At 36.1% G+C, this 25,565-nt stretch overlaps 1 protein-coding gene across 1 annotated transcript; it reads right to left on the reverse strand.

The window, feature by feature from the left end:
* Positions 1-10,873: 10,873 nt before the first annotated feature.
* LOC104086887 (AT-hook motif nuclear-localized protein 20) lies at positions 10,874-12,564 on the reverse strand. Its single transcript, XM_009591231.2, has one exon. It carries the CDS (start codon positions 11,922-11,924, stop codon positions 11,127-11,129), a length of 798 nt encoding a protein of 265 aa, XP_009589526.2. The 5' UTR covers positions 11,925-12,564; the 3' UTR covers positions 10,874-11,126.
* Positions 12,565-25,565: the final 13,001 nt, after the last annotated feature.

The following is a 25,565-nucleotide window of genomic DNA, read 5'->3' on the forward strand; positions in this document are numbered from 1 at the left end:
ATTTTGGATTTCTCTGCCCGTTAACAAACCACAATGATAATTCATCTCCAAATGCCACTATCTAGGTCATTAAATACTGTCTAATGCATTTTTTGACCAAATAATAAAAAAGATAGCAAACTAATTGAAGGAAAATTTTCTCCAGGGATTTTATAGAAACAATAACATACCTCTCTCTTTCATAAACAAAATGAACATCATGAGATTTGAAACAAATCATATAAGTCAAACTCATATCTTCCTACTTCGAAACCACAAAGTACAAAGGAGAAAAAATTGCCGGTAACTTACTTGACCAAATTCCTTTTATGATTTATACCTACTGTTTTCAAAGAATTAATCAAGAATCCAATTTAGTGAGTGTAACATATCATCGCATCCACAACTCTTTTTTGCAACAGTAGGTAAGAATTTGGTAAAACTATATATACTAAATTAAAAATGTTTTTGATTGTACATATATAGTTTTTTTTTATGTAAACATCTGGGATGAATAAGTTTTTATCAATATAAGTTTCCTTTAGATTCTATTTTTGGTGGCAGTTGTTTGTGGAAAATAATTAGTTAGGTCTACCCTAGGTGAGAGCTGGTTTGCTATGATTTTCAAGTCCGTCAAGGTCGGATCGGAGTCATTGATTTTTGGAAATCTTACCTAAATGTCCCGAATAAGTTGCAACTTACCGACTTCTGGCCATTAATCATATACTTATTAAAATTAGTCAATCACATGTAACAATTGAAAATCCAAATAAATAAAGTTCTTTCTCTACAAGAATCACACGTAAAGATCTATTTTCATATTTTTAAGCGTGATCATCAACATTAAATACAAGACGGAAAGGAAATTCCATGGATGGGGTAACAAATAAGGTAATATATATATATATATATATATATATATATATATATATATATATATATATATATATATATATATATATATATATATATAAGATTCCAAAAATCTAAGCAAAAAAGGATATTTTCAATGGGTATGGTTGAAATTCATTGAAAACATATAGATGAGTCAATATACAAAAATTGAGAAAGATTAGAGGTGATTTGGACTGATTTGGTATCAAAGATCATAGTTAAAATCGAGTTCAAAAAAATCTTCTGCGACACACATATCAAACATGTATCATGCATGTATCTCACACACAGGTATACATGGATATACACGTGATACACATTTCATACTATATGATACATGTGATATACAAATGATACATTGTATGATACACATATTTGTTTTTTCATGTTCGTCTTCTTCTTTGAATCTCTAATTCAAACTACCTCAAAACTCCACAAGTCATCCCAAAACTGATATTCAAACTCCTAAAGATGTACTCAATTTAAACTTCCCTTCTAATTTTCGACTATAAAATAACGAGTTACAATTTCAATAAAGAAAATTAGATAACTCTAAAAAAATATCATATGTTTTGTATTATCGACCTCTTAATAGACATGAATATCTAGTATATGTTAGAGAAAAATATTTTTCGTGCAATGCATGGGTTATATTTTATTTTATATAGTTCGATATAAGAACATGATTTTTCACCTAATTGATGTAGATATTGAATTTACAAGGATAGTAATTGGCTACTAGTATGAGATATCAAAACTATGATCTAGTTTTTTTTTTTTTTAACAAAAGGAGATATAATTAACAACCAGTCATTAGTACAAATATAGGAAGCGGAGCACAACTTGAGAAATGATAATCTACTATCTTGACTCTTACTCAAGAGTTTTTTCTTTTCTTTTGGGAGAGGAAGTGAGAGGTCGAGTTAGAGGAAAGAGTAGGAAAAATTTTAAGAATTTAAGTTATATATTAAATAGTGCAAAATTTTTATATAAGTTCAATTAATTGGTTATTACAAAGGCCGCAATTCTAAGAAAACTTTCAGTACGTTTGTTATTTAAAAGAAATCGTGTTATTTAACCCAAAAATAAATTTTTCGGTCAAAATTAATATCAAGAAGAAATCAGATTACTGATAACCAAAATTATTTTACTTTCTTGGTAATATGAAGAATAAAGAAAATAATAGAAATGATCGAAGAAAACTCAAAATAGATCGGTAATCTTTCCCAGAACTGTGGTTTTAACCTTTTTAATAAAGTAAAATAATAATTGCATATACTGATATAAATTCAGATACCATTACAAATGAGGACCGGGTCTTTATATAAGGGTACATAGTTATAATGGTTCCCTTACTTAATTCTAACTTGTTAATGGCATTAATTGTATTGATTACCCGTTAGCATTAGGGGTGTCAACGGATATTTGAAAACCGACTAAACTGACCGAACCATACCGTATCGAACCGACTTTTAGGTTTCTATTAATAAAACTGTATGTTTTTATATAAATCTACAATTGTACCGATAATTAGGGTAGATTTTTTATTTTATGAAAATAAACCGAAAAAATATCGAACCATACCGAATAAATTTACATGTGAAAAATATATATGTTAAGTTTTAAAATAATAATTAATTTTTTTCTTGGGCCTAGAAATTATGAAAATTGTTACAAGCCAACAAGTAATTAAAATCAAAATCCTAATTCTCAAACCTAACATGCTACTCTTACTGAAACTAAAGTATTTCTAAAATATTCATTAGCAAGACACAAAGTATTCTGGTTACGAGTAGAAAACTATAATGTATTGAATATGTTTCCTTTCGTGTAATTTAGATTTATCTTTTTGAATATTTAATATTCTATAACCTTTATTCATGACTCTCAGCTTAGTTAATATTTTTCTACTCGTGTGATTTATCTTTTCTTTGTCTTTGCTTAGTTTTTATTACACTCTTGTAGAGTAGTTGATGGATTTATACTCTGGTCATCTTTCATGTTTTCTTAATTCATCACCATTTAAACAGTAAAATTGTCTAGAGAGTTTTGTTAAATCCTATAAAAATATGTATGTTATAACATTCTACTTTTACTAGTGATTTTTACATGATATTTTTAAAAATACTAAAAATTAACCGAACAGTACCGATACCGAAGAGAAACCGACATGATTGGGATGGTTTCGAAAAGTCTGATTTTGGTTATACATAATAGAATAACCGAAAAATTGGTATGGTACAAATTTTATAAAATAACCGGCCGAACCGAACCATTGACACCACTAGTTACCATATATAATTGTAACGACAACATTAATGACTGAAGATTCCTCGTAACCACGTTCAATGTCGATTTTTCTTCCTATTTATAACAGATTCATGTATATTTCCCTCTTTATGGTCTTTATCTATTCCGTCTCTATTTCTTCTTTTCCAGCTGTCAGGACCTGTACCTTCTCTAAAGAAGCATCGGGGGTGTTTCTCCTACGCCTTCTTGAATTTTTTAATTTGCTTGGTTGAAATTGCCACTTATCACCTTGATAGTAGTCCACGTGTCATGCCTTTTTTCACCAATACACGTGTCAAGTCAAATATTATATATAAAATAAAATGATGTGATATTAATTACTTTAATCTCAACAATTTCTCTTTTTAATTGTAAAATATGCAATCTTCTTCTACAAGACAATGTCGAAATGTGTTAATCACGTTCATCGAACACAAAACGTCAAAATGAGACACTAACTGATACGTATAGAATACACATTTACTCATACATGATGTTTGTATCAAACTAAAAATCTCTTGCACTACTATGACTAATTATAATATATTATTATTTTTGTTGGTTACTTATTAGTTAGTTTGATGTAAATACTGTAATAGTTGTTTTGTATCAAGCCACAAAAAACGTGACACTAAGATGTGTTTTAATTAAATTTTAACACTTTATTCTAGTTACTAGTTATAAATTGTGTTACATTATTATTTAAATTAAATTTGATTTGATATGATACAAACATTTTCCCAGTTATACTTTAGACACAAGTTCACGCACTGACGCGTTTAAACCCCCATCGTGCTTTACATCTAGCACGTGGCATCATCAGAACGGATAGCTCGGTCAATGCGTATCTCCACAAAAAGAGTGACAGCGATGTATTGGTCCCACATAGTTGGAAGTGTATAGTTTTTTGTTTCTTGTTTTATTAGGCAAATCAAATCAAATGCCCACTAATAATTTCCCGTTTGTCTCTCTCTTTTTTTTTCTTTTTCAAAATAACATTGTATAGTTATTTTTAAAATAAAAAAAAAAATTATATATTTTTTTGGCCATAAAATATAAATAGTTTATGGTGTTGGCTAAAAAAAATAAAAAAAAATCCATTTTCCGTTTGTTTTTTTAGCTTTTCTTCACGAGCTCCAAATTGTTTGTACTTGAAAATTTTCAAAGGATTTTTAGGTAATTATTTGGTTATAAACCATATATATTTTGTAAATGATCGACATGAATTTGACTTTTACAATTGCAATATATATTTATTTGGCTATTTGCTTTGAACTCATTAAGATCCTCTTTTGATCGAATAACTTCGTTCATTTTAATTGAACAACGTGAAAAAAATCATTTGTAAAATACATACAAGTAGATATCTCTACGTATTTCATCTAAAGAATAATTGAGACTTTTCCTATAAACACATTAGTATAGAAAATACTAAGGTTAAAATGTCCAATTATTGTTACAAATTAATAATATTTCATGTTATCAATTGATATAATTATTAGAGGGACCACTTTTGAAAATTGTTACAGAATGATATAAAAATAACGCTTTTTACATAATTAAAACTCTTAAGTAAGACTATTCACGTAATTCGATTTTACATTCCATTAGACACTAAATAGTGTACTCAGCAAGACTTAATATTCGATTGTGCTCTAGATAAATCTCGCTCCAGCAATAACTCACAAACTATATTGGAGAAATAAATCATATTAGACAAGCCTCGTACGACAAACTCAGTCGAGAAATCATATAGAAAATTTTAAACTTACGACCTCCTCTTTGATGGATCTCCTCCTCAACCACATCGGTTACCTGGAGAGACCACTATCTTAACAGGAAATGTCTCTTTTTTTTCTTTTTTGTTTTTATAATGACAAGAAATGACTAAATGTGTCGCCGAAAAGCACAACGAATATTGGGTTAAAGTTAAACATTTGGACCCAAATAGATGACGTGTACTCCACGACAAGATAAAGGTCCTTTCATTTTGAAAGAGCATATAAAAGCCAAGAATTCAATAATGCTTATGCCCCCAACCACTAATACAAATGAAATTTGGTGCACACAATAAATAATATTTGTTTGAGGGGTTTAATGGGTGGTCTTCATTTCATTAATGAGAGAATAGTCGATTCCCATTCAGACTAATATAATTGTTTTTTGTTTTTGGCTTTTAAGGGGTGGTAAAGATGGCCAAAACTTAAAGTCATTCAACCAATCGATCAACTAGTCACCTCTCACCTCAATCTCCAACTAGTTGAATTCACAATTTATTCTTTTTAATATTTTGAGAATTCAATATTATTTTTTTTTCTAATTCTTTGTACTATTATAACACTCTTTCTTTATCTGAATTTGAAATCGATTATATTCTTGTGTAAGTAGAGTCGTAGCTAAAACTAAAAGAATTTAGGGAAAAAATTTCTATTATGCAAATGGGAACAAAGGGAATAAACCAGGGGCGAAACTAGGGGGAACACTGCGTTTATTCGAATCTCCTTCATATGAGAATTACAACATTTATATATAAGGTCAAATTATTTGTTTGTATAATGTATATTTATGTATAGTAGATGCTGAATCTTTTTTTCTTTTATGTGCTTATTTTTTTATATTTTAAATCTATTTCGTCAAAATTCTAACCCTCCTACTTTAAGAACCAATTTGTTCTATTGGCCCCTTTTGTCATGAATTAATTCACTGTTTTAGTAGAGAGATCAGGAGGGTGGAGTGGTTGAAATTATTGAACCTAATAGGGTCCCACTAATATAAATGGAGACTTTAGCGTTGGAATGTTGTGTCCAAGTTGCTAATTATATTTAATTAAGATTAATTACCCTTGACACGTGAATTCATGTGAAGAGGGACCACCATGTTTGCCCATCTCCCTGGTAAAAATTAACTTTTAACTTAACCTATTTCGTTTTTGTCTGTTCAAAAAAAAATTATATATTTCTAAATTTGGAAAAATAATTTAGTTTAAACTTACAATTCTACCCTTAATGAGAAGCTTTTATAACCACACAAATACTATGGACCCCTTTTTGACTTGTTTAGGATCACAAATTCCAAAAATCTTTAATTTTTCTTAAATTCCATGTTCAATCAAACAAGTTCACATAAATTGGAAAAGGGAATAGGAGTGTTAGTATAACTTTTGAATGATTTTAGATATGGTGATAAGTATTTATAGACAATATAAATTTAGTTATCGAAACTATAACCAACAACAATAACAACCCAGTATAATTCTACTAGTGGGGTCTGTGGAGGGTAGTGTGTACGCAGACCTTACCCTTACCCTGGGGTAGAGAGGCTGTTTCCAAATGACCCTCTGCATCCTTCCCTCCAAGAACTCTCCACCTTGCTCTTGGGGTGACTCGAACTCACAACCTCTTGGTTGGAAGTGGAGGGTGCTTACCATCAGAGCAAACCACCAAAAAGGTGCTTAAATGAAAGAAATAGAAACACTGTCGTTTCGTTAGGTAAAAGCATACTAAGTGAATTTTAGGTTTACTGCTAGAAAATCCGTACTAGACAATAATAACTATCGCGAAAGATCGTGGTAAACTAACACACAATTACATATAAAGCAAATAGAGAAAACATAATACAAGAATTTAATGAGACTCCCAATATTATTTTCAGCTACTAATATGTGACTTTATTCGCACATCCAACACTAACTACTAACATATGTTGGCAATATATATATGATCTTAATATTGAGGATTTTATTTTATTATATTTCGGGTGGTTATTAGATTTTTTGAGAGTAATTTGATGATAATTTTATTAGAAAACTCACATTTGTATTTTGTTGATGTGCATGCAAGTTCTAATGTGGACGTGAGAAGAAAAATGTGAAAAGGTCCAAGAAAATGCAATATAGTGATAAAGAATGAAAATTCAAGCAATAGATAGTAGGATTTAGAGGTTGGAGCTAAAATTTCTCTCTCGAAACACATGATCCAACTTCAACAGATGATATCTCCTAATCTACACGGAATTTTATTATTATTCTTATGGAGAAATGTAGATCTTTGAGTCTAGTTTTCATTTCAAATGGCTCGTCGTTTCCACTCTCCTACACAAAGTTAAGGTATTTTTACTAGACATTGTCATAGATGTGCGCCCAAGCTTCCAGGTGTGCGGAAGCATACATTCGCCTATGAGAAACTTAATACAAATCTATTTTTGTATTTTTTGGGTATCCTTCTTGACCTATATAAAGCCTAAACTCGCCCCAAACCAAGGATCTTGGATTTTTGGAGCAACTTTTGGAGAGAAGAAGGCAAGAAAATAGTGGAAACTTTGAATATTTTATCTGAATCATTCAATACGAAAGTTTGTTTGAATTTGTGGGTTGTAATATTTTCTTGTTCTCTTAATACTCTTGTGATGAACAATTTTTCTACTATGGAGTAGTCCTTCCTAGGGTTATTGATAGATATTATGACTTGACTATTATTCGAGGATTTGATTTTTGTTAATTGCTTGAATTCATTGAACATGTTTCTAATTGAATTGCAAGGCTATTTGTGGTTTTACCTTAATCAGAAGAGAAGTGTTGCTACAATTATCAATGTGTTATCTTATTTTGGGTTAATTTCACGGAGTAATCGAAAGAGCTTGTAGAGTTATCAATTGACCCAATTTAAAGGAATAGTCAAGAGGCATGCTTCGTAAGACCATTCATTCAATGTATTCGTGCATATGTTCATAGCACTTGTCATTAGGTTGTTTAACGGAACTCTCTTTTATTCGGAAGAATATTTTAACTCCTTAAGATAATCTAATCATGTGTTGAAATCGAAAGAGTCAATCGAACTTAATAGGTAATCGAAAGAGCAGTTATCAATCCCAAGTTAGAGGAATAGTCAAGAGGCGTGCTTCGTAAGACCATCCATTCAATGTATTCTTGCATATGTTCATAGCACTTGTCATTAGATTGTCTAACAGAACTCTCTTTTATTCGGAAGAATAATTTAACTCCTTAAGATAATCTAATCATGTGTTGAAATCGGAAGAGTCAATCAAACTTAAGAGTGAACTTAGCATAGAGTTATATACCCGAATAAAGTTGAGCACATATCTTGTCAATGCCCTTATTTCTCTCATTGATATTCAATTGTTGCTACTTAGTTACCTAATTTTCATTTTTTTGGTTCGTAACCAATAATCTTAGCATTACTCTTAGTTCGTTAATAATTCAAAATTAAAGGTTTATTTTCTTGAATAGTGTTAAGTTGAAGATTTATTTGAATATTATTTAAACAAATTCCTGTGAAGACGATTTAATAATTATACTATCTTTGACTAGCGAACCTTTATTTTATACACCGTTTTTCGCTCGTCAATATATATATATTGGAAAAGGCACAAATTGATTAACAGTTGAAGCAAATTAAATATTTTTAGCAACTATCTTGGTCGGAAACCTTATACACACTCACTGTGTACGATAATTATTACCACATGGGCACACGATATCACACTCATTTTTATGACATTTTCCATTGCATATTCCTGTACTTACATTCGCCTTGCGAGATAGGAGTATTTGAATTGTGAATACTTTTAGAAACACCATTTTCTCATTTTTACAGTTCGTGAAATCGTTTAACTAAAAGTGTACAATAGCTAGATTAAGTACTAATTTTCTATCAAAGTTAAATGGTTTTGTTTTTAAATCTAAACCATGTTCACTCTGACTGAGGGAAATTTTTTATTAAGGAGTATCATCATCTAAGATAAATACATAAAAAAGTTAATTTTACCTATACAATATAATTTCTGGCGAAATGAATTTCAGTCCCCTTCTGCCCCTCTAGCTCCACATCTACAGGTTTTTACTGCTAAAAGAAAACGCTTGTAGTCTAGATGGGATTCATCTTCTTTTACTTCCCGTTTAATGAAGAAGAAGCAAAATCACGTGGTATGCAATAAGTTTTAATTAATATAACGTGATTATCGAAACATTTAGTTAATAATAGTTTAAGTTTGTCTAAATATTTTAGCTAGACAAAGCTAGGATTATCATTTGATGTGTGTTTGTCCATCCAATTTCTTGACATGAATTTATAAAGTTCCATGCATAATATATATAATCAGATTACTTATAAAATAATTATTAATTATTAATTTGATAGACATGGTATTTACTTTGCTATAAAATGCTAAACTATGTTAAACTATAAGATTCGGCTCCTCTTCATTTCCTATTATCTCCAATTACTTAAGTTGTTAGTTGGATGTGTGACACGTATCTCATTTTATGGTTTAAATTTAATTAACTAAAGTCAAACTATCTTAACCAAAGTTAGAATAATAGATATTTCCTATTTAGGTTAACTTTTAATATTTCCTCCATCTCTTGCGCTCATATATATAGTTAATTATTAGTTCCCCAGAAATCTCCAATGCGAAAAACAAGAAGAGAACTAAAACTATCAAATTCTTACAATAGAAATCAAACTTCTGGAGGTTATTCCAATCTCTAACAGAGGATTTGCTCCACTAATGAGAGATGACTATTTCCATATTTATACTTAGTCTCTCTCTCTCTCTCTCTCTCTCTCTCTCTCTCATATATATATATATATATATATACACACACACTTAACATTTAACAAAGCTTTATTATGTGAAAGCTTCCATTATATGATTGATTATGATGATATAGCTTTTAAACAAACACCATTAGTTTCAAGAAACTAAGTAAAGCAAGGATGACCATCAAATTTCAATTAAAAAAAAAACATTTTGAATGTATAGAACTCTATTCCTCCCTATCGAGATTCTTGGGACCATATTTCCTAGTCCCCTTCATATGTTCATTGTTATAACATCATCTGATTTTTATACCAAATGGACGAGGTAGTAGTAGATCTGGCCATTACTTCATGGGTACAAAAAAAGCATTATTCTTGGTTTGCATATATTAGGTCACTCATTAAACATATAATGGAAAAGGTTCAAATTTGTCCCTATACTATGAGAAATGGTTCAAATTATCCCCGTTAATAGCTGAGGTCAAATTTATCCTTGCCGTTACTAATTTGGGCTATATATGTCCCTATATTGTACATAGACGGAGGTAAATTTTGAACAATTTTCACATAGTATAAGGACAAATTTGGACATATCTCCAATGTAACATATAATAGTATGATTCTTATAAAAATATAATTAACACCTTTGAAGGTAATCCTAGTTGAAAATTTACAGTTAAACTTTAATCTATAACAGTTTTGTCTTCAACAATATTGCATTTGTCTCTTCTATTAATTAAGTGCACAGTCATTTCACTTAGTGTTTTTTGCAAGTGGGATTCCCAGAACCCTTTGTCAACTCTTCCATTCTGTAATATTTGTTGGGAAGGGAATATAATGAATATATATAACACAAAGTAATTATTGAACTGTTTTATTTAGTTATCATTCAACGTACATTATATTATTAAATAGTTTAACCTACGGCACATTGATTGTTCTTTCTTTAGTGCTTGGACAACTATTATAATATCCTGATGAAGGGAAAAGAAATCAAAGTGCAAGGGAATTTAACATTGAATATATTTAATAAAAACACATGATTGCATTCATCGTTTTCTAGTCAAGAAATTGAAGCACAAAAAGAAAAACAACAAAAACATTATTAACACATCCTCCTATAATTCTTCTAGTAAACACTAAAAAAAGATAGATTTAATTATTGGAGAAAAAGGAAAGCATATTTTATTTCAATCATAATGGAAGCTGCTAGAGAAAATGTTTATTTACTTGGAAGAATTATATATATAGTTTGTCCATCCTAACTATATATACTTCTTCCGAAACATTTTCCTATAAACATTAAACTCCTTTGTGTAAAATCAAACTCAGATAGAAAATTACCTTGTAGTGATCTCTTCCTATCTTTCTTTTTATTCCGCAATTTCCATTTTTTTGTATTTTTTCTCAATAAGGTGGTCGAGGAGTTGCCCAATTAGCATATGCATCATGATTCAATTGTCCACCATTTGGTAATAAATTTGGTGTAAAATTATAAATAGGCAGTGATGTTGGATCAGGCAATTCATGCTGTTGTTGTGGCTGCCTTTCACCACTTGAACCTAAGGCCGGAGGCGAATTTCCGGCCGGTACTTGAGACTGGCCGGATCCGTCCCCTCCACCGTCCTCCTCTTCTTCTAGTGGCAACTTTTCATATGTTGCATTAGAAAAAGTGGCTGCTATTATCATCACCGGTCCAGCAGCTACTAATGGTCCAACAACACTACCACCAACCACCTGTCCTTGGCCACCGGCCAAGTACACTGTTAGCCCGGTCGAGCCCGGAGGGGCTGGACCGGGCAAAAAAGCTCCGGTCAACGACAAAATCTCGAATCTTCCTTGAAGAACAACAGCACCTGGAGCTGATGACTGCCTTAGGGTTACATTTGCAACCGAACCATTCCCACTAAGTACACAAACACCACGTTGGCGCCTCCTCGCGAATTGGGCAATGCTATCGGCCACATCTGTGCCCCCAGCCACCTCCATAACGTGGCTACGGAGGGAATTAGGGCTATCGCGGGTTACAAAAATTGGTGGTTTGGGTTTGTTCTTTGATCCTGGAGGACGACCTCTAGGTCTTCGATTGCCAACTTCAACAGCACCTTCTTTAGGTTCATGATCGCCATTTTCGAGATCGTTGTCTTCTTGATTTTCACCACTGCTTCTACTTTCATTTATTGAAAGTTGTTTTGTTAGTAGCATAGGTGAGCAAGATCCTGGCTCAAGGCCAGGCAAGCCCACCTGTCCACCCCACCACCTATTAGCCAGACTTGCAAATTCCACAAAATCAACTAAAAATTTAGCTGAAATGAACACAAGACCAATTCTTACTTTGTTGATCAGTTGAACCCTTAAATGATTAGACTTTCTTGAAGATATAATTAACTTTTGTAGAGTGAAGGTAGAATTAGGGTAAGATGGAAACTTTTTTTTAAAAAAGGTGTAGATAGTCTAGAAGAAGGGAAGAGAATTAGATGCAGAAGTAGTTCATGGAATCAAGTAAAGGAATTGAAAGAACAAACAAAAACAAGAAGAGAAAAGTAAATTAAAGAGAAAAAAATGAGCTTAATTAGGTGGAGGGGGAAATAAGGAACAAATGCAAAAGAGGAACAGCAACCCTGGAAAGAATCAAACCCGAATGGAAAAAAATAGAATAAAGCACATAGAGATTGAAAAAAAAACTATAGAGGAGAGAGTTTATATAATTATATGTCTAACTTTATATTTAACTATTGCAAAAGGTGAAGAGAGGATCATGAAAGGAGGTGAGGAAGAATTGATTTTAGATAGCTGAGTTTGAGGGTTTTGTTCTTCTTTTCTGTGCGTAGTTTATAGAAAGAAAATAGGAGTATACACTAGGGCGGAGCCACACTATTGGTGTTCAGCCGAACTCAATAGTTTTTGTTCAAACCATATATTTATATTAAAAAATTTAATAAATATATACAAATTATTAATTTAAAACTAAATAATTTAAAAGTATTATAATCCTGAACCTAATAAGGTTCAAATACTAGTTCCTTCTCAAAACATAATTTATATGTCTAACTTTTGTGTGTAGTGTGTGTGTTAAAAGGAGAGTATAGAAATTAGGGTTTTTTTTTGAAGTCACCATCCAAATTCCAAATAGTCCAAAATCGTGGGGTCTGTTTGCGCGTGGGCAGGTGAGATTGTGGGGAGCACGTCGCTATCTCTTGCCCCGACGTACGTATATACATTGGAATAAGACCGGAATCAAGTTTTGGCTTTTGCTTTGGGTGAACAGCGTAGAGTTTGGGGATGACAAGACTAGATAGTTTATTAATCCTTTTGTTTACTAATTTCATTTTCTATGCATATAGTATATAATTATATTTGAGGTGATCCTATAATATAATTTTTTATGTTATCGTTATATATAAGTTAAACTCTTGAGGATGAATAAATCAGGAGGGAGATTAAAACATAGGGGTTCCGCCGAACCCAATAGCTTTGGTACAAACGTACAATAGATGTATTTGTCTTAAAAATTCATTAAATATGTATAAATTATTAATTAAAAATCCAGTAACTTAAAAAATTTAGAATTCCGAACCCATAAATTTCAAATTCTAGCACCATCTCTGGAATACATGATATTCAAGGTGAAAAAAATTGGTGAAAATTTGCCTTATTCGGTAATTACACCGAACTAATAGATGCATAAACACATTTATTTACATATAAACTTCGATCACTTAAGTTAATATGGATTGAAATAAACATGAGTAAGTGTAAGTAATTACTATTATAGTGGATAAAATTTAATTAATTCAATGTGAATTCTGTTATTGCCATGATTAAATTCAGCACAACAATTCTTCTCCTCCCATCCCCGGACCTTTCAAAAAATTCATACTCCTACTAGAAAAGATAGGTATAGATGTTGCCAACTGTGTACGAATTTGTTTTAGTCTATCTACCCATACAATTATCGGTGTTACTAATAGCATTGTAAAGTTATTATAATTTTTCAAGGTTAGGTTTTCTGTTCGCTTTCAACATTTAAAATTGTATTCCTTCCATCTCGTTACTTTAACCTTTTACGCAATGTAAGACAAAAGTGAGTTAAACGAAATTGAAGCATATTATTAAATACTAAAATTATCCTTTTAATCAAAAGAAATGAATGAACATAATAAATGATTATAGGCAAAAGGGTCAAATTAATTTGTCAGAATCTATTATTCAAATATTTATTTTTACGCACTTCAAAAATAACACCAGGTACCTACTATTTTTCATAGTTATTTGCTCATTTCTATTTCGAGCCTCCACTGGAGCATCCAATATATTTTTATATTGCATATTCCGCAGCAAATTTATCATCACCCATTCTTGCATATAATCAGAAATTCAGAATATTTTAACTATTTGACATAATTTAGCGAATCATGCAGATATGTCTTAATTTCATTTTCTCTGTAGTTTCGTGAGATTGGTGATTAATCCAATACTTCTCCTTAACAATATTATATTAAAGTTGTTTCTTTTCTTAGGCAACAGGAATATTAAATATGTGATACTCTTTGTTATTTAATTATGCCCTTGGTCATAACAATTGACATAATAAAATGGGGCAAATCTATACTCAAATGATTGTTAATGACCACAAAACTTTCCTGAGGTTCGATAAATTTGCTCACACCTGTGGCTGTGGGTGCACAAAGTTGACAATTAAACATTGTGTTTGTGCCCTATAAAGTTGACGCAGATATTTCTATTGTTATACGCTCAATTATTTTGTTCAGAATGTTGATATTAAACACTTAAAAAACGTTTATCATGGTGTGTAAAAAATTTGTATCGTGGTAATTGCAATATTAACACCAGGGGCGGCTCAACAGATCTTGTGGCCTAAGGCGAAATCATATTGAGAGGCCCTTAAATTTACTTTATAAATTTTTACACTAACAACAAATTTGCTTTCTAAACAATAAAATTAATCATTTCAGACAAAAAAATAGTGAATTTCCAAAAAAAAAAAAAAAGAAGGGGGGGGGGGGGGGGGGAGCACAAAGAGTAAAGTGGTGAATTATCAGATGTAGATGTTGAGGTCCAGAACACAAAGTGAAAATTTTGATTTGGCTATCATCTTGTCAAGAAAAAAAAATAAACGTATATAACGTAATAACTTAAGTTTTGAGTTTGACAGTGTAAAAAATATTTACTCATTCTGATCAATTTAAACGATAATTGTAGTCCATTCTATTAATTAGTAGCATTTATTGGTGAATATCTAAAATTAATTGCAGATAACCTAATATAATATGCTGAATCACACTAAAAGAAAATCGGTGCAGGAATATTTTTGCGTTCATGCAGTTTCAAAAAAGATTGTAAAAGAAATTCATTATGTTGTTGATATATATATCTGAATTCCTATACAAAAAGTATAAAATTAAAATTGAAAAGTGAAGCAAATATACTAATTAATGAGTGAGAAAATTATCATAATATATGAACTTATTGGTATAAAATAACCTCAATCAAATAACAAAGAAATATATTATAACACTTTTCTCTTTATAATAATTATTTATATAAATTCTATGGTATATAGTAGTCAAAATAATAAGAGATTAAGGGCTCGTTTGGTACGAGGGATAAGGGATAATTAATCTTGGGATTAAATTTGAAATGAGTTTATCCCATATTTGGTTGGGATAAAATCGCGATATAACTAATCCGATGATTAGTTATTCCGGGATTGTAGTACTTTTTTATCCCTGTGGGAGAGTGAGATAACTAATCCGGAGATAACTTATTTCCAACCAAACGACCCCCAAGTAAATTTTGGAGATTCAAATTTTGAGGGCTAAGGCAATGGCCTCACTGGCCAAGCCTTTAGAGCTGCCCCAGATTAACACATGGAAGAAAAACGTGGCATTTTACTAGGTGATCTCTATCTCCACTGCACGTCAATAAATTTAAGTTTAACGTATCCTATTTCTCACGATGATTCCATTTTTTTCTGTAATTCAAATAAGGTATCAATCAACCTTACAAAACATAGAATAAGACTGTTTACCCTCAAAATCGGATAACAGTTAAATTTATTAGTGGTTTAAAGGATATACGGATTAACTTGATATAGAATGATAAATTAGATTGCAATTGAAATAAATAATGATAAATTAACCGTAAACCACATGAATTGGATGATTTCAGCTTAGATAAGCGAGATACCCTTGAAATGAATGCACTTTTATTGACACAAAGATACCAAACTTATCAGTGTACGCTATAATGTCCCTAATGAATTGTCAAATCCCCTTTATATATTAAGGGAGATCTACCTTTTATGGTATTATTTTATTGTTCTATAAAAGGTAAAAGTCCATGATTTGCTGATCGTTGGTCCCTATTTGACTCGTTCCGTGATTTCTGCCATAATGATTGGTTAATGGCGAGAATTACGGACCCCTGTCGGATGAGTTGGCAAAGCTTTCTTCGAGACCATTAAAAACAGGACCGGTTATGCCTTCAGTAAACTCGAGGGCAAATCTGATGGTTTCGATGGCTAACTTTGACAATGCTTTGGGTTCGATCACAATCACCATATGTCGATCTTGGTTGATGGTGTTAGACGTCAGATAGATCTTCGAGCTCGACTTCACCCGATCACAGATATTTCGACACTGGCCTAATCAGGGAGTTCGAAAGCTCGATCGAATATTGAGCTCGGTTTTACCCGTATACAGATAGTCCCATCGTTCTTCAGAGAGTAGATGACGAGGAACGACATGAGCCTCAGATTCTCACTTTGATATATCATGACGTAAGTGACAAAAATATGACGTCAAATCCCCTTGTTTTTCGGAGAGTAAATAATGAGAAACGATATGAGCTTCCGATTCTCACTCTGATAAATCATGACGACGAATTCATGACGTAAGTGACAAGAATAGTTGAAATCCAATCGGTCTAGTTTTTAAGACATTAAATGTATGTCAGTTAACGGTTGGCCACTACAGGATGTGAACCGCCGTTTGAGAAAACTATAAATACCCCTTTCATCCATTCATTAGAACTTTTACATTGGGCTCTTGTGTTTTAAGAAAACTTCATCACTCTCATCTTTTGTTTTTCTGAAAACTTAAGTTTAAAACTTCTTCCATTCTGGTTTTCTGAAAGCTTTCATAAGGTATCTGTTAATTATACCTCCTCTTTTATCAACACCTTCTTTTCTCCTCTATTTACAAGTAATGACAAAGACTTTAAAGTTCGTTCCTCAAAAAGAAAACCCCTCTTCCTCGAGACTATCTGAGAACGTTTCGCCTGCTGTCAATGAAGAATCGACACCAGAACCCCCTCTAAAGAAATTTGTCCTTGCGGGGTGTCCAACCGGACCCGATTTCAAGGTTGAGAAAACCTCTTCGGTACCGGGACGGTGCGAGCCAGTCTCGAGGTACATATGTTCGGTAACCGACAATGTCCTCGAGAAGGTCAAGGAGGACTGCAACTGGGCCGATAAGCTTGTAGTGGTCCCTGCCCCCGAGGAATCGATCACCACCCACGTGGAGGATTTTTTAAATGTTTACACTTACCCTTTCACGCTGGGTCCTTTAGATCGAGTTATCATAACCTTTTACAAAAGGTATGAGGTGATCTCGGGCAGATTCATCCTTCGTTTTGGAGGATTGTAATTCTTCTTCGATTCTTCGTGATCAAACTCGAGGGGTGTCCCTTTACCATCGACCACCTTATGCGCTTGTATAGCCCTCGATTATATCGAGGGGGAGTAATCAATCTTGCACGTCGGGCCAGTAAGGCCCTATTCTCGAGCATCAATGAGGATCGGGACCGAGGCTGGTTGGGCTGATTTGTTCGAGTGAAGACCTCGGATTTAATCCCGACCAAGGATATGCCATTTCCTGAGAAATAGAACATGAAACGTAAGTATAACTTTACTTTTAAGATTTCTTTTATTGCTTTTATTTTTCCTCCCTTCTCATCGATATTTTGTAATGGTGTAACTGTTGCTCAGATGCCGGATGCCGGATGCAGTTCTTCGACTCAAGGAGTGGGTCGAGGGTATCGCAACACAGAGATCTTATTCCGAGCGCTCATGGCATAAACTTTCGAAGGACCGATGGGAGGCCCGTTCTCATGGTGAGATTATTTTTTTAAAAGTTACATTCAACCTTACTTTTACGCCCTCGATTTCTGAATTGTTTTACTTTCCTTTTGCAGGTTTACCAAAAGATGTCGAAATGAGGCCTTCGTCCGGCGATGATGACATATTCATCGACCCCCCTGCTCCGAAGCAGGATAAAGAGAAGAAAAGAAGAAAAGCTCTGAGCTCCTCGAGCCCCGAAAAGAAGAAATCGAGAAAGGGGCCGGCGCGCAAACCTAAAGAAAATACCAGTGCCCGAGGACTCTCATCAGACTCAGTCCACCGGTTGAGGGATGAGTCCGAAGAAGAAGAAGAATCCTAATTGGTGGCCCGCGTGAGAAGCGGTTCTGAATTGCCTAAAACCAGAGAGGCCGAAGAAGAAGCAATGGCCGAGGCCCCCGAACTAGGGAGGGTTGAGGCCGTTTTGCCCCGAGCTGGGGAGGCCAACAAAAAAACTATGGCCGGTACTTCTCGGTCAGAAGATAACGTTCCGAATGACCCACTCGGGGTGATAGATCTCTCCGGGTTGCCTTCGTTTACTGATTCTATGATAAACGAGGCTCAAACGTTGAAAGGTCACCTCAGTGAGGGTCCCCAAGGAGCAACATATTTTTTTCACAACTTCTTCGATGGCTTGGATTCTACTACCTCGGAAGATTTCACCGGGTTGGGTGACCTACCGGTACCAAAGAAGATAACATCTCCGAGAGCTGGCGGGTCTTCTTCGAGCCCAAAATTAGTGAATCGGTTCCCAGCTCCGAGTGTTGATCCTACCCGAAAGTGAGCAATCTTTATGTCCATTCCAGAGGATGCCCGGGTTTTCTCTTCCCCCGTGGGGATTGCTAGTTACCTTCGATGCTTGGTGACCGAAGAGAATCAGGCCAAAATAAACGAGGTGGAAGCGCCCTGCCTGTTCAACGAAGCTCAACGGGTGTTGAATCAGGTAACTTCGAATGTCCCTTTATTATGTACTTAGATTTATTCGTAAATAATCGTGACATTTTCCTTTGTGCTTGCAGGCCTCGGTACTTCATCATGAGGCTTTTCTTCGATACTGGTAAGAGTTCAAACGTCACAAGGTCGAGACTCGAGAGCTTATTGAGAAGAAGAATGCTTACAAACTTCTTAATCCCAGGTTGAGCTAGAAGCGGCTCGGAAGGAGCATGCCGACCTGGTCGAGCAGGTAAGAAGAGTTTTTGAAGTTAGTCATGATGAGTCAGACACAGTGGCTAACGATCCGAACCCGCAGGTTCAAAAGAAGCTTTACCAGATCGAGCAGCTCCGAGGGTAGGTAGATACAATCAAAGCCGAGGCCGAAGAATAGAAAAAGAACATGGATCGCCTGGCCTAGGAGAAGGAGACTATCCGGTCTCAGTTGGCTTTGACTGAGGTTCAGCTTCGGGTTGAAAAGGAGAAAAACTTGGTGCAGTCCAAAACGATCGAGGGGCTTCAGTCTCAGCTGAACTCGGCTGTCTCCGGTCAAGAGAATCTGGTCAAGGAGCTTGAGGCGACCAAGTCAGAGATTGTCGTGGTTAGGTCCGAGGTCGATCATAAGGTGGCCCAGTACAAGGCCGATGCCAAGGCGACTCAGGACCAAGCGAGACACATGGTGAAGCATGCGAAGTTGAAATCCCGAAGGGAGGCCCTCGAGGGAGTCTATGCTAAGAATTTTGACTTATTGGCTGAAATCGAGACAGCCAAGAAATACGAAGCCAAGGCCAGAAAGTTGGCTTGTCTCGAGGAAGATTCCAAGGGGTCTGAAGAGTCGGCTGAGTCTGATGGTGGCAAAGACCCCGTAGGTGATGACGCGGCCCCCGATGAAGATTAGGCCGTTTAGGATCTTTTTAGGCATTTTTGCCTTTTGTTTTTTGTACTATCTTTTGGTCGAGGCCGTTCGTCCTTTGTAAAAATATGTATCGGGGCTATTCAGCTCTTGTAAAAAGAAATTTTGATATATATCTAAGGCTTTTCCCTTTCACAGCTTTTGTATTTTTACTTTGCTTTTTTATTTGTATTCGCAAAGGTCGATATGCCTTAGCATGAAATAATTAGGATGTGTTCTAAGGTTTGAACAAACCTTGCCTTTAACATTATTTTCTGTTTAGGCATCGAAGGGATTCGGTGTTATCGAAACTTTTCCCCAAAATAGTTTAGGTTTATGGTTTGTTGAGGGTAGTCTTTAGAACCAGTTATAAAAAAGAATTTTTTTGAAGGCTTTGTTTTTGTTACGAGTCTCGGACTTTTTCGAGCCGTGTTAATATGGCCGTAGCCTTTTTAGTTCGGGCCATGTCAAATAAGTTTCATGTCCTCGGGTTTTGTTAACCCATGAATGGCCTTGGCCTTTTAATTCGGGCAATGCCAAATAAGCTTCATGCCCTCAGGTTTGTTAACCCGGGAATAGACTTGGCCTTTTAATTCAGGTGATGCCTAAGTGGCAGTCCCCGAGTGAGAGTGAATGTTCGAACTCGGATTAAGGTGCCCCTTGTGCTTGATAGCTTTAGGAAATTCCTTGAAAAATGCAAGAAGCATTTTAAAGGATAAGATGTTTATGTGCAAGGAAGAGTCTTCTTTTTTATTCTTGTGCACAATAGTTGTATATATATACATGTTTTGTGCCAGGGCTCGAGCGGTCTGTGTGGGCATGATTCATTTGATCGTTTGGCCCTTACAATAAATTTTATTGATCGAGATCCTTCAATCACGAAGTTTCTTTCCTTGTTAAAGTCGATATCCAAGATTTGACCGTTTGGCCCTTCCAATAAATCCTGTTGATCGAGACCCTTCAATCACGAAGTTTCTTTCCTTGTTAAAGTCGATATCCGAGGATATTGCCCCCCCCCCAATGTTCGGGCCTGACCGAAAAATTTCCTCGAAAGTTGTTGTGATCATTGTCACCGGTTCGTAGCCGGCCTTCAGTTCTAAGTTAGCACGATTTACTTGTTGTCTCATTTAAAACCTTGCCGAAAAACCCATTTGGGACAAAGCCGGTTCAAGGAAAAAAGAGTGTAACACGTGCTTTTAGACCTAGAATCTCGTATCACCCCCTGTTGGTTACCTACTAGTGTTAGTTTGAAATGTAAAAATAAAAGAGAGAATCGGGGTCGTACCTTAGCAATAATATCACTTTAAGTGAGTTATATTCCAGTTGTTCGGTAATTGCTCGTTGTTCATTGTTCCGAGCTTGTAGGACCCTTTTCCAGTTATCTCGATAATTTGGTACAGTTCTTCCCAGTTCGGCCCTAATTTCCCTTCGTTCGGGTTTCGGGTGCTCAGTGTAACTTTTCTTAGTACCAAGTCCCTTGTATTGAAGTGTTGAAGGTTGGCCATTCGATTGTAATATCTTTCGATCCGCTATTTTTGGGCGGCCAGCCGGACGAGGGCGGCTTCGCGCCTTTCATCTAATAGCTCCAGGCCCGTACACATAGCCTCATCGTTCGATTCCTTTATTGCATATCAGAATATGATGCTTGGTTCTCCGACCTCGACTAGTATTAAAGCTTCAGAACCATAAACCAAAGAAAACGGGGTGGTCCCGGTACTGGATTTCGAGGTTGTACGGTACGCCCATAGGACCTCAGGTAGCATTTCCTTCCATTTTCCTTTAGCATCGATCAACCTCTTTTTGAGGTTTTGGATTATGGTTTTATTGGTGGATTCTGCTTGTCCGTTCCCACTAGGGTGGTAGGGAGTGGATAAGATCATTTAGATCTTATAGTCTTCGAGAATCTTGCTTACTTTCCAGCCAATAAACTATTTTCCGTTGTCGCACACAATCTCGGCTGGTATGTCGCCAGATAAAATCGATGACTTCTTTTTCTCTGACCTTCTCATATGCCCGTGCTTCCACCCATTTAGAAAAATAGTCAGTCATAAATAAAATAAATTTCTCCTTACCGAGTGCCCGTGGAAGGGGGCCGACGATGTCCATTCCCCACTTCATGAACGGCCATGGTGACAAAACCGAATGCAGCAGCTCCCCAGGTTGATGAATCATCAGAGCGTGTCTTTGGCATTCATCACATTTTCGAACGAACTCCTTTGCGTCTTTTTCCATGTCTATACAGTAGTAACTGACTCTGATTATTTTTCGAACCAGTGATTCGGTGCCCGAATGATTTCCACAGGTGCTTCATGGATTTCCCTCAAAACGTACTCAGTATCCCCTGGCCCTAGACATATTTCAAGTGGGCCATAGAATGTCCTTCTGAACAGAGTTCCGTCTTTGGACAGGCTAAATCGAGCTACCTTCGTACGCAGGGCCCATGATTCTTTTGGGTCCAAGGAAAGTTTTCCGACCCTGAGATATTCTACGTACTTATTCCTCCAGTCCCAAGTTAGGCTCGTTGAGTTGATCTCGGTGTGGCCTTCTTCCACCACCGATCTCATAAGCTGTATGACTTCTCCCGAGTTGATCTCGTTGTCTTCGACCGACGATCCCAAGTTAGCGAGGGCATCGGACTCGCTGTTTTGATCCCACATGTTACAAAGTCCACTCTTTGAACCGATGTAATGCCACATGTAACTTGTCCAAGTATCTCTGCATTCATTCTTCCCTGACCTCGAATGTCCCATTAACTTGGTTTACCACAAGGAGTTAGTCGCACTTGGCTTCGATCACCTCTGCCCCCAAGCTTTTGGCTAATTTAAGGCATGCAATCATGGCCTCATATTTGGCCTCGTTGTTAGTCAATTTCACAGTCTTAATAGATTGCTTGATTATATTACCTATTGGTGGCTTTAGTACGATGCCAAGTTTGGACCCTTTAGCGTTTGAGGCACCGTCTGTAAAGAGGGTCCAGATTCTCGAGGAAGTCCTCGAGTTAATCAATAGCTCTCTTTCGACCTCGGGTATTAGCGTCGGCGTAAAGTCGGCCACGAAGTCTGCCAAAATTTGGGACTTAATGGCAGTCTGGGGTCGGTACTCAATATCGTAACCACTTACTTCCACGGCCCATTTGGCCAATCGGCCCGAGAGTTTAGGCTTATGCATAACGTTCCTTAATGGGTAAGTTGTTACGACACATATGGGGTGACATTGGAAGTATGATTTTAGCTTCCTGGAGGCGCTTAGCAAGGCGAGCGCCAGTTTTTCTTGGTGAGGGTACCTAGTTTCGGCCTCACCTAAGGTCCGACTAATATAATAAATCGGAAATTGCATACCTCGTTCTTCCCGAACTAGGACTCCACTTACTGCTATCTCCGAGACCGCCAAATACAAGTACAGTTGTTCATCTGTCTTTGGTGTGTAAAGCAGCGACGGGCTCGATAAGTACCTCTTTAGCACCTCCAAAGCTCGTTGGCATTCCGAAGTCCATGAAAAGTTATTCTTCTTTTTCAATAATGCGATGAATCGGTGGCTTTTATCGGACAACCTCGAAATAAATAGCCCCAGGGCGGCTATGCACCCGGTTAGCCTTTGCACGACCTTTACGTTGTTCACGACCATGATATCTTCGATGGCTTTGATCTTGTCGAGGTTGATCTCGATTCCTCGGCTGGATACCATGAACCCGAGGAATTTACCCGATCTGACTCCGAACACACATTTTTCTGGGTTCAGCTTCATATTGTACGTCTTCAATATGCTAAAGGTTTCCTACAAATGTTTTAAATAGTCCTCTACTCGCAGAGACTTAACCAACATATTGTAATTGTAAACCTCCACCGATTTTCCTATTTTTTCCTCAAATATCCGGCTTACTAGGCGTTGATAAGTGGCACCGATATTTTTAATCTGAATGGTATCACGTTATAGCAGTACGTGTCGTACTTAGTGATGAAGGAGGTTTTTTCCTGATCATCTGGGTACATCCATATTTGGTTGTACCCGGAATAGGCATCGAGAAAACTAAGGGTCTCGTGGCCGGCCGTGGCATCGATCATGCGATCAATGTTGGATAGAGGGAAAGAGTCCTTGGGACATGCTTTGTTCAGATCCTTATAATCTACGCACATTCTTAATTTGTCCCCTTTTTTAGGGACTATCACTACGTTTGCTAACCAATCCGGGTATTTAACCTCCCAAATGGACCCTATTTTAAGGAGTTTAGATACTTCGTCCTTGATGAAAGCATGTCCAACCTCGGACTGGGGCCTCCTCTTCTGCTTGACCAGATTGATTTTCGGGTTCATGCTTAGCTTATGAGTGGTTATCTACGGTGGGATCCCTATCATATCAAGATGGGACCAAGCAAAATAATCTATATTAGCTACAAGAAATTGAATAAGTTTTTTCCTGAGCTCGGGAGTTAACCCCGTGCCCAGGTATACCTTCTGATCGGGTAGATATTCGATCAATATAACATGTTCCAGCTCTTCGACCGTTTATTTGGTTGCATCGGAGTCATCGGGGATTATAAAAGATAGGGGAACCCTGTAATCATCGTCTTCATAAGTCCTCTGCTTATCCGGTTGGGTCGTGACTGGTATCGGTGAGTGCTATTTGGCCTCTTGGTTTGCGCCCGAATTCGGTTCCTTTGATGTTGGGAGCATTGATATTGGAATCACTTCTTCGACTGCAAACATCTCTTTTGCGGTCAGTTGTTCCCCGTAGATTGTCTTAACCCCCCCTCCCCCTCCCCCCCTGGGAGTAGGGAATTTTAACACTTGGTGAAAGGTTGAGAGCACTGCCCTCATGTTGTGGATCCATGGCCTTGAATTGTACCTCATGTCTCCTTAGATCACATAAAACTTGGCCTCTCATATGGTTCCGGTGGTATTGAACGGTATCGTTATCTCCCCTTTTTTGGTTTCACATGCCATGTTGAACCCGTTTAGAACTCGGATTGCAAGCACGATTTTGTCTTGTAGACCGAGCTGCTCTACGACCCTTGACCGAATGGTGTTGGCCGAGCTACCTGGATCAATCAACATACGTTTAATTCAAGTTTTATTTACGAGTACATATATTACTAGTGCATCAATGTGAGGCTGTACGATCCCTTCCGCATCCTCGTCGCTGAAAGATAAAATTCCTTCCGGTATGTAGTTTCGAGTTCTTTTCTCCCTAGTGATGGATACTTTGGTGCATTTCAACATCGGCCCCTGTGAGATATCGACTCCACTGATGATCATATTAATGATGTGTTGAGTTTTTGTATCTTCTTATTCTGTCTGTTTGTTAGAATCCCTATTCCTGAAATGATTTTTGGCCCGGTCGCTCAAGAATTCTCGAAGGTGCCCATTGTTAAATAGTCGGGGTACTTCTTCTCTCAGTTGTCGACAATCTTTCATTCTATGACCGTGAGTCTCATGATATTTGCACATCTGGTTATGATCCCTTTCAGCTCGATCAAATTGTAGAGGTCGAGACCATTTGGTATCCTTGAATGCCCGATAGCTGATACGATGGCGGCAACATCGACATTAAAGTTGTATTCCGATAGCCTCGATGCTTATTTAGGCCCGATGGACCTGTCGAAGTTGTTTTTGGTCATGAGCCCCCGTTTGCTTCGACCTTGGTCATTTCTACTTTCGTTTCTTATGGGGTTTCGCCCGGATCCACTTCTCATCCGATCTCCATTATATGGGAGATATTAATCCCTGTTTTATCTTGGTTCACGATCGATGTCTCTCTTGATTCTGTCGAGGGTTCTGACAGAATAAACGGACTCTGAAGGAGCCCCGAGTTGGTCATCTTCGACTCTAATTTTCGATTGATACCGGTTATGTACATCGGCCCAGGTAACGGCAGGGTATTCTATCAG

The sequence above is a fragment of the Nicotiana tomentosiformis genome, chromosome 9 (assembly GCF_000390325.3).
Source record: "Nicotiana tomentosiformis chromosome 9, ASM39032v3, whole genome shotgun sequence".
In the NCBI taxonomy this organism is placed as follows: Eukaryota; Viridiplantae; Streptophyta; class Magnoliopsida; order Solanales; family Solanaceae; genus Nicotiana; species Nicotiana tomentosiformis.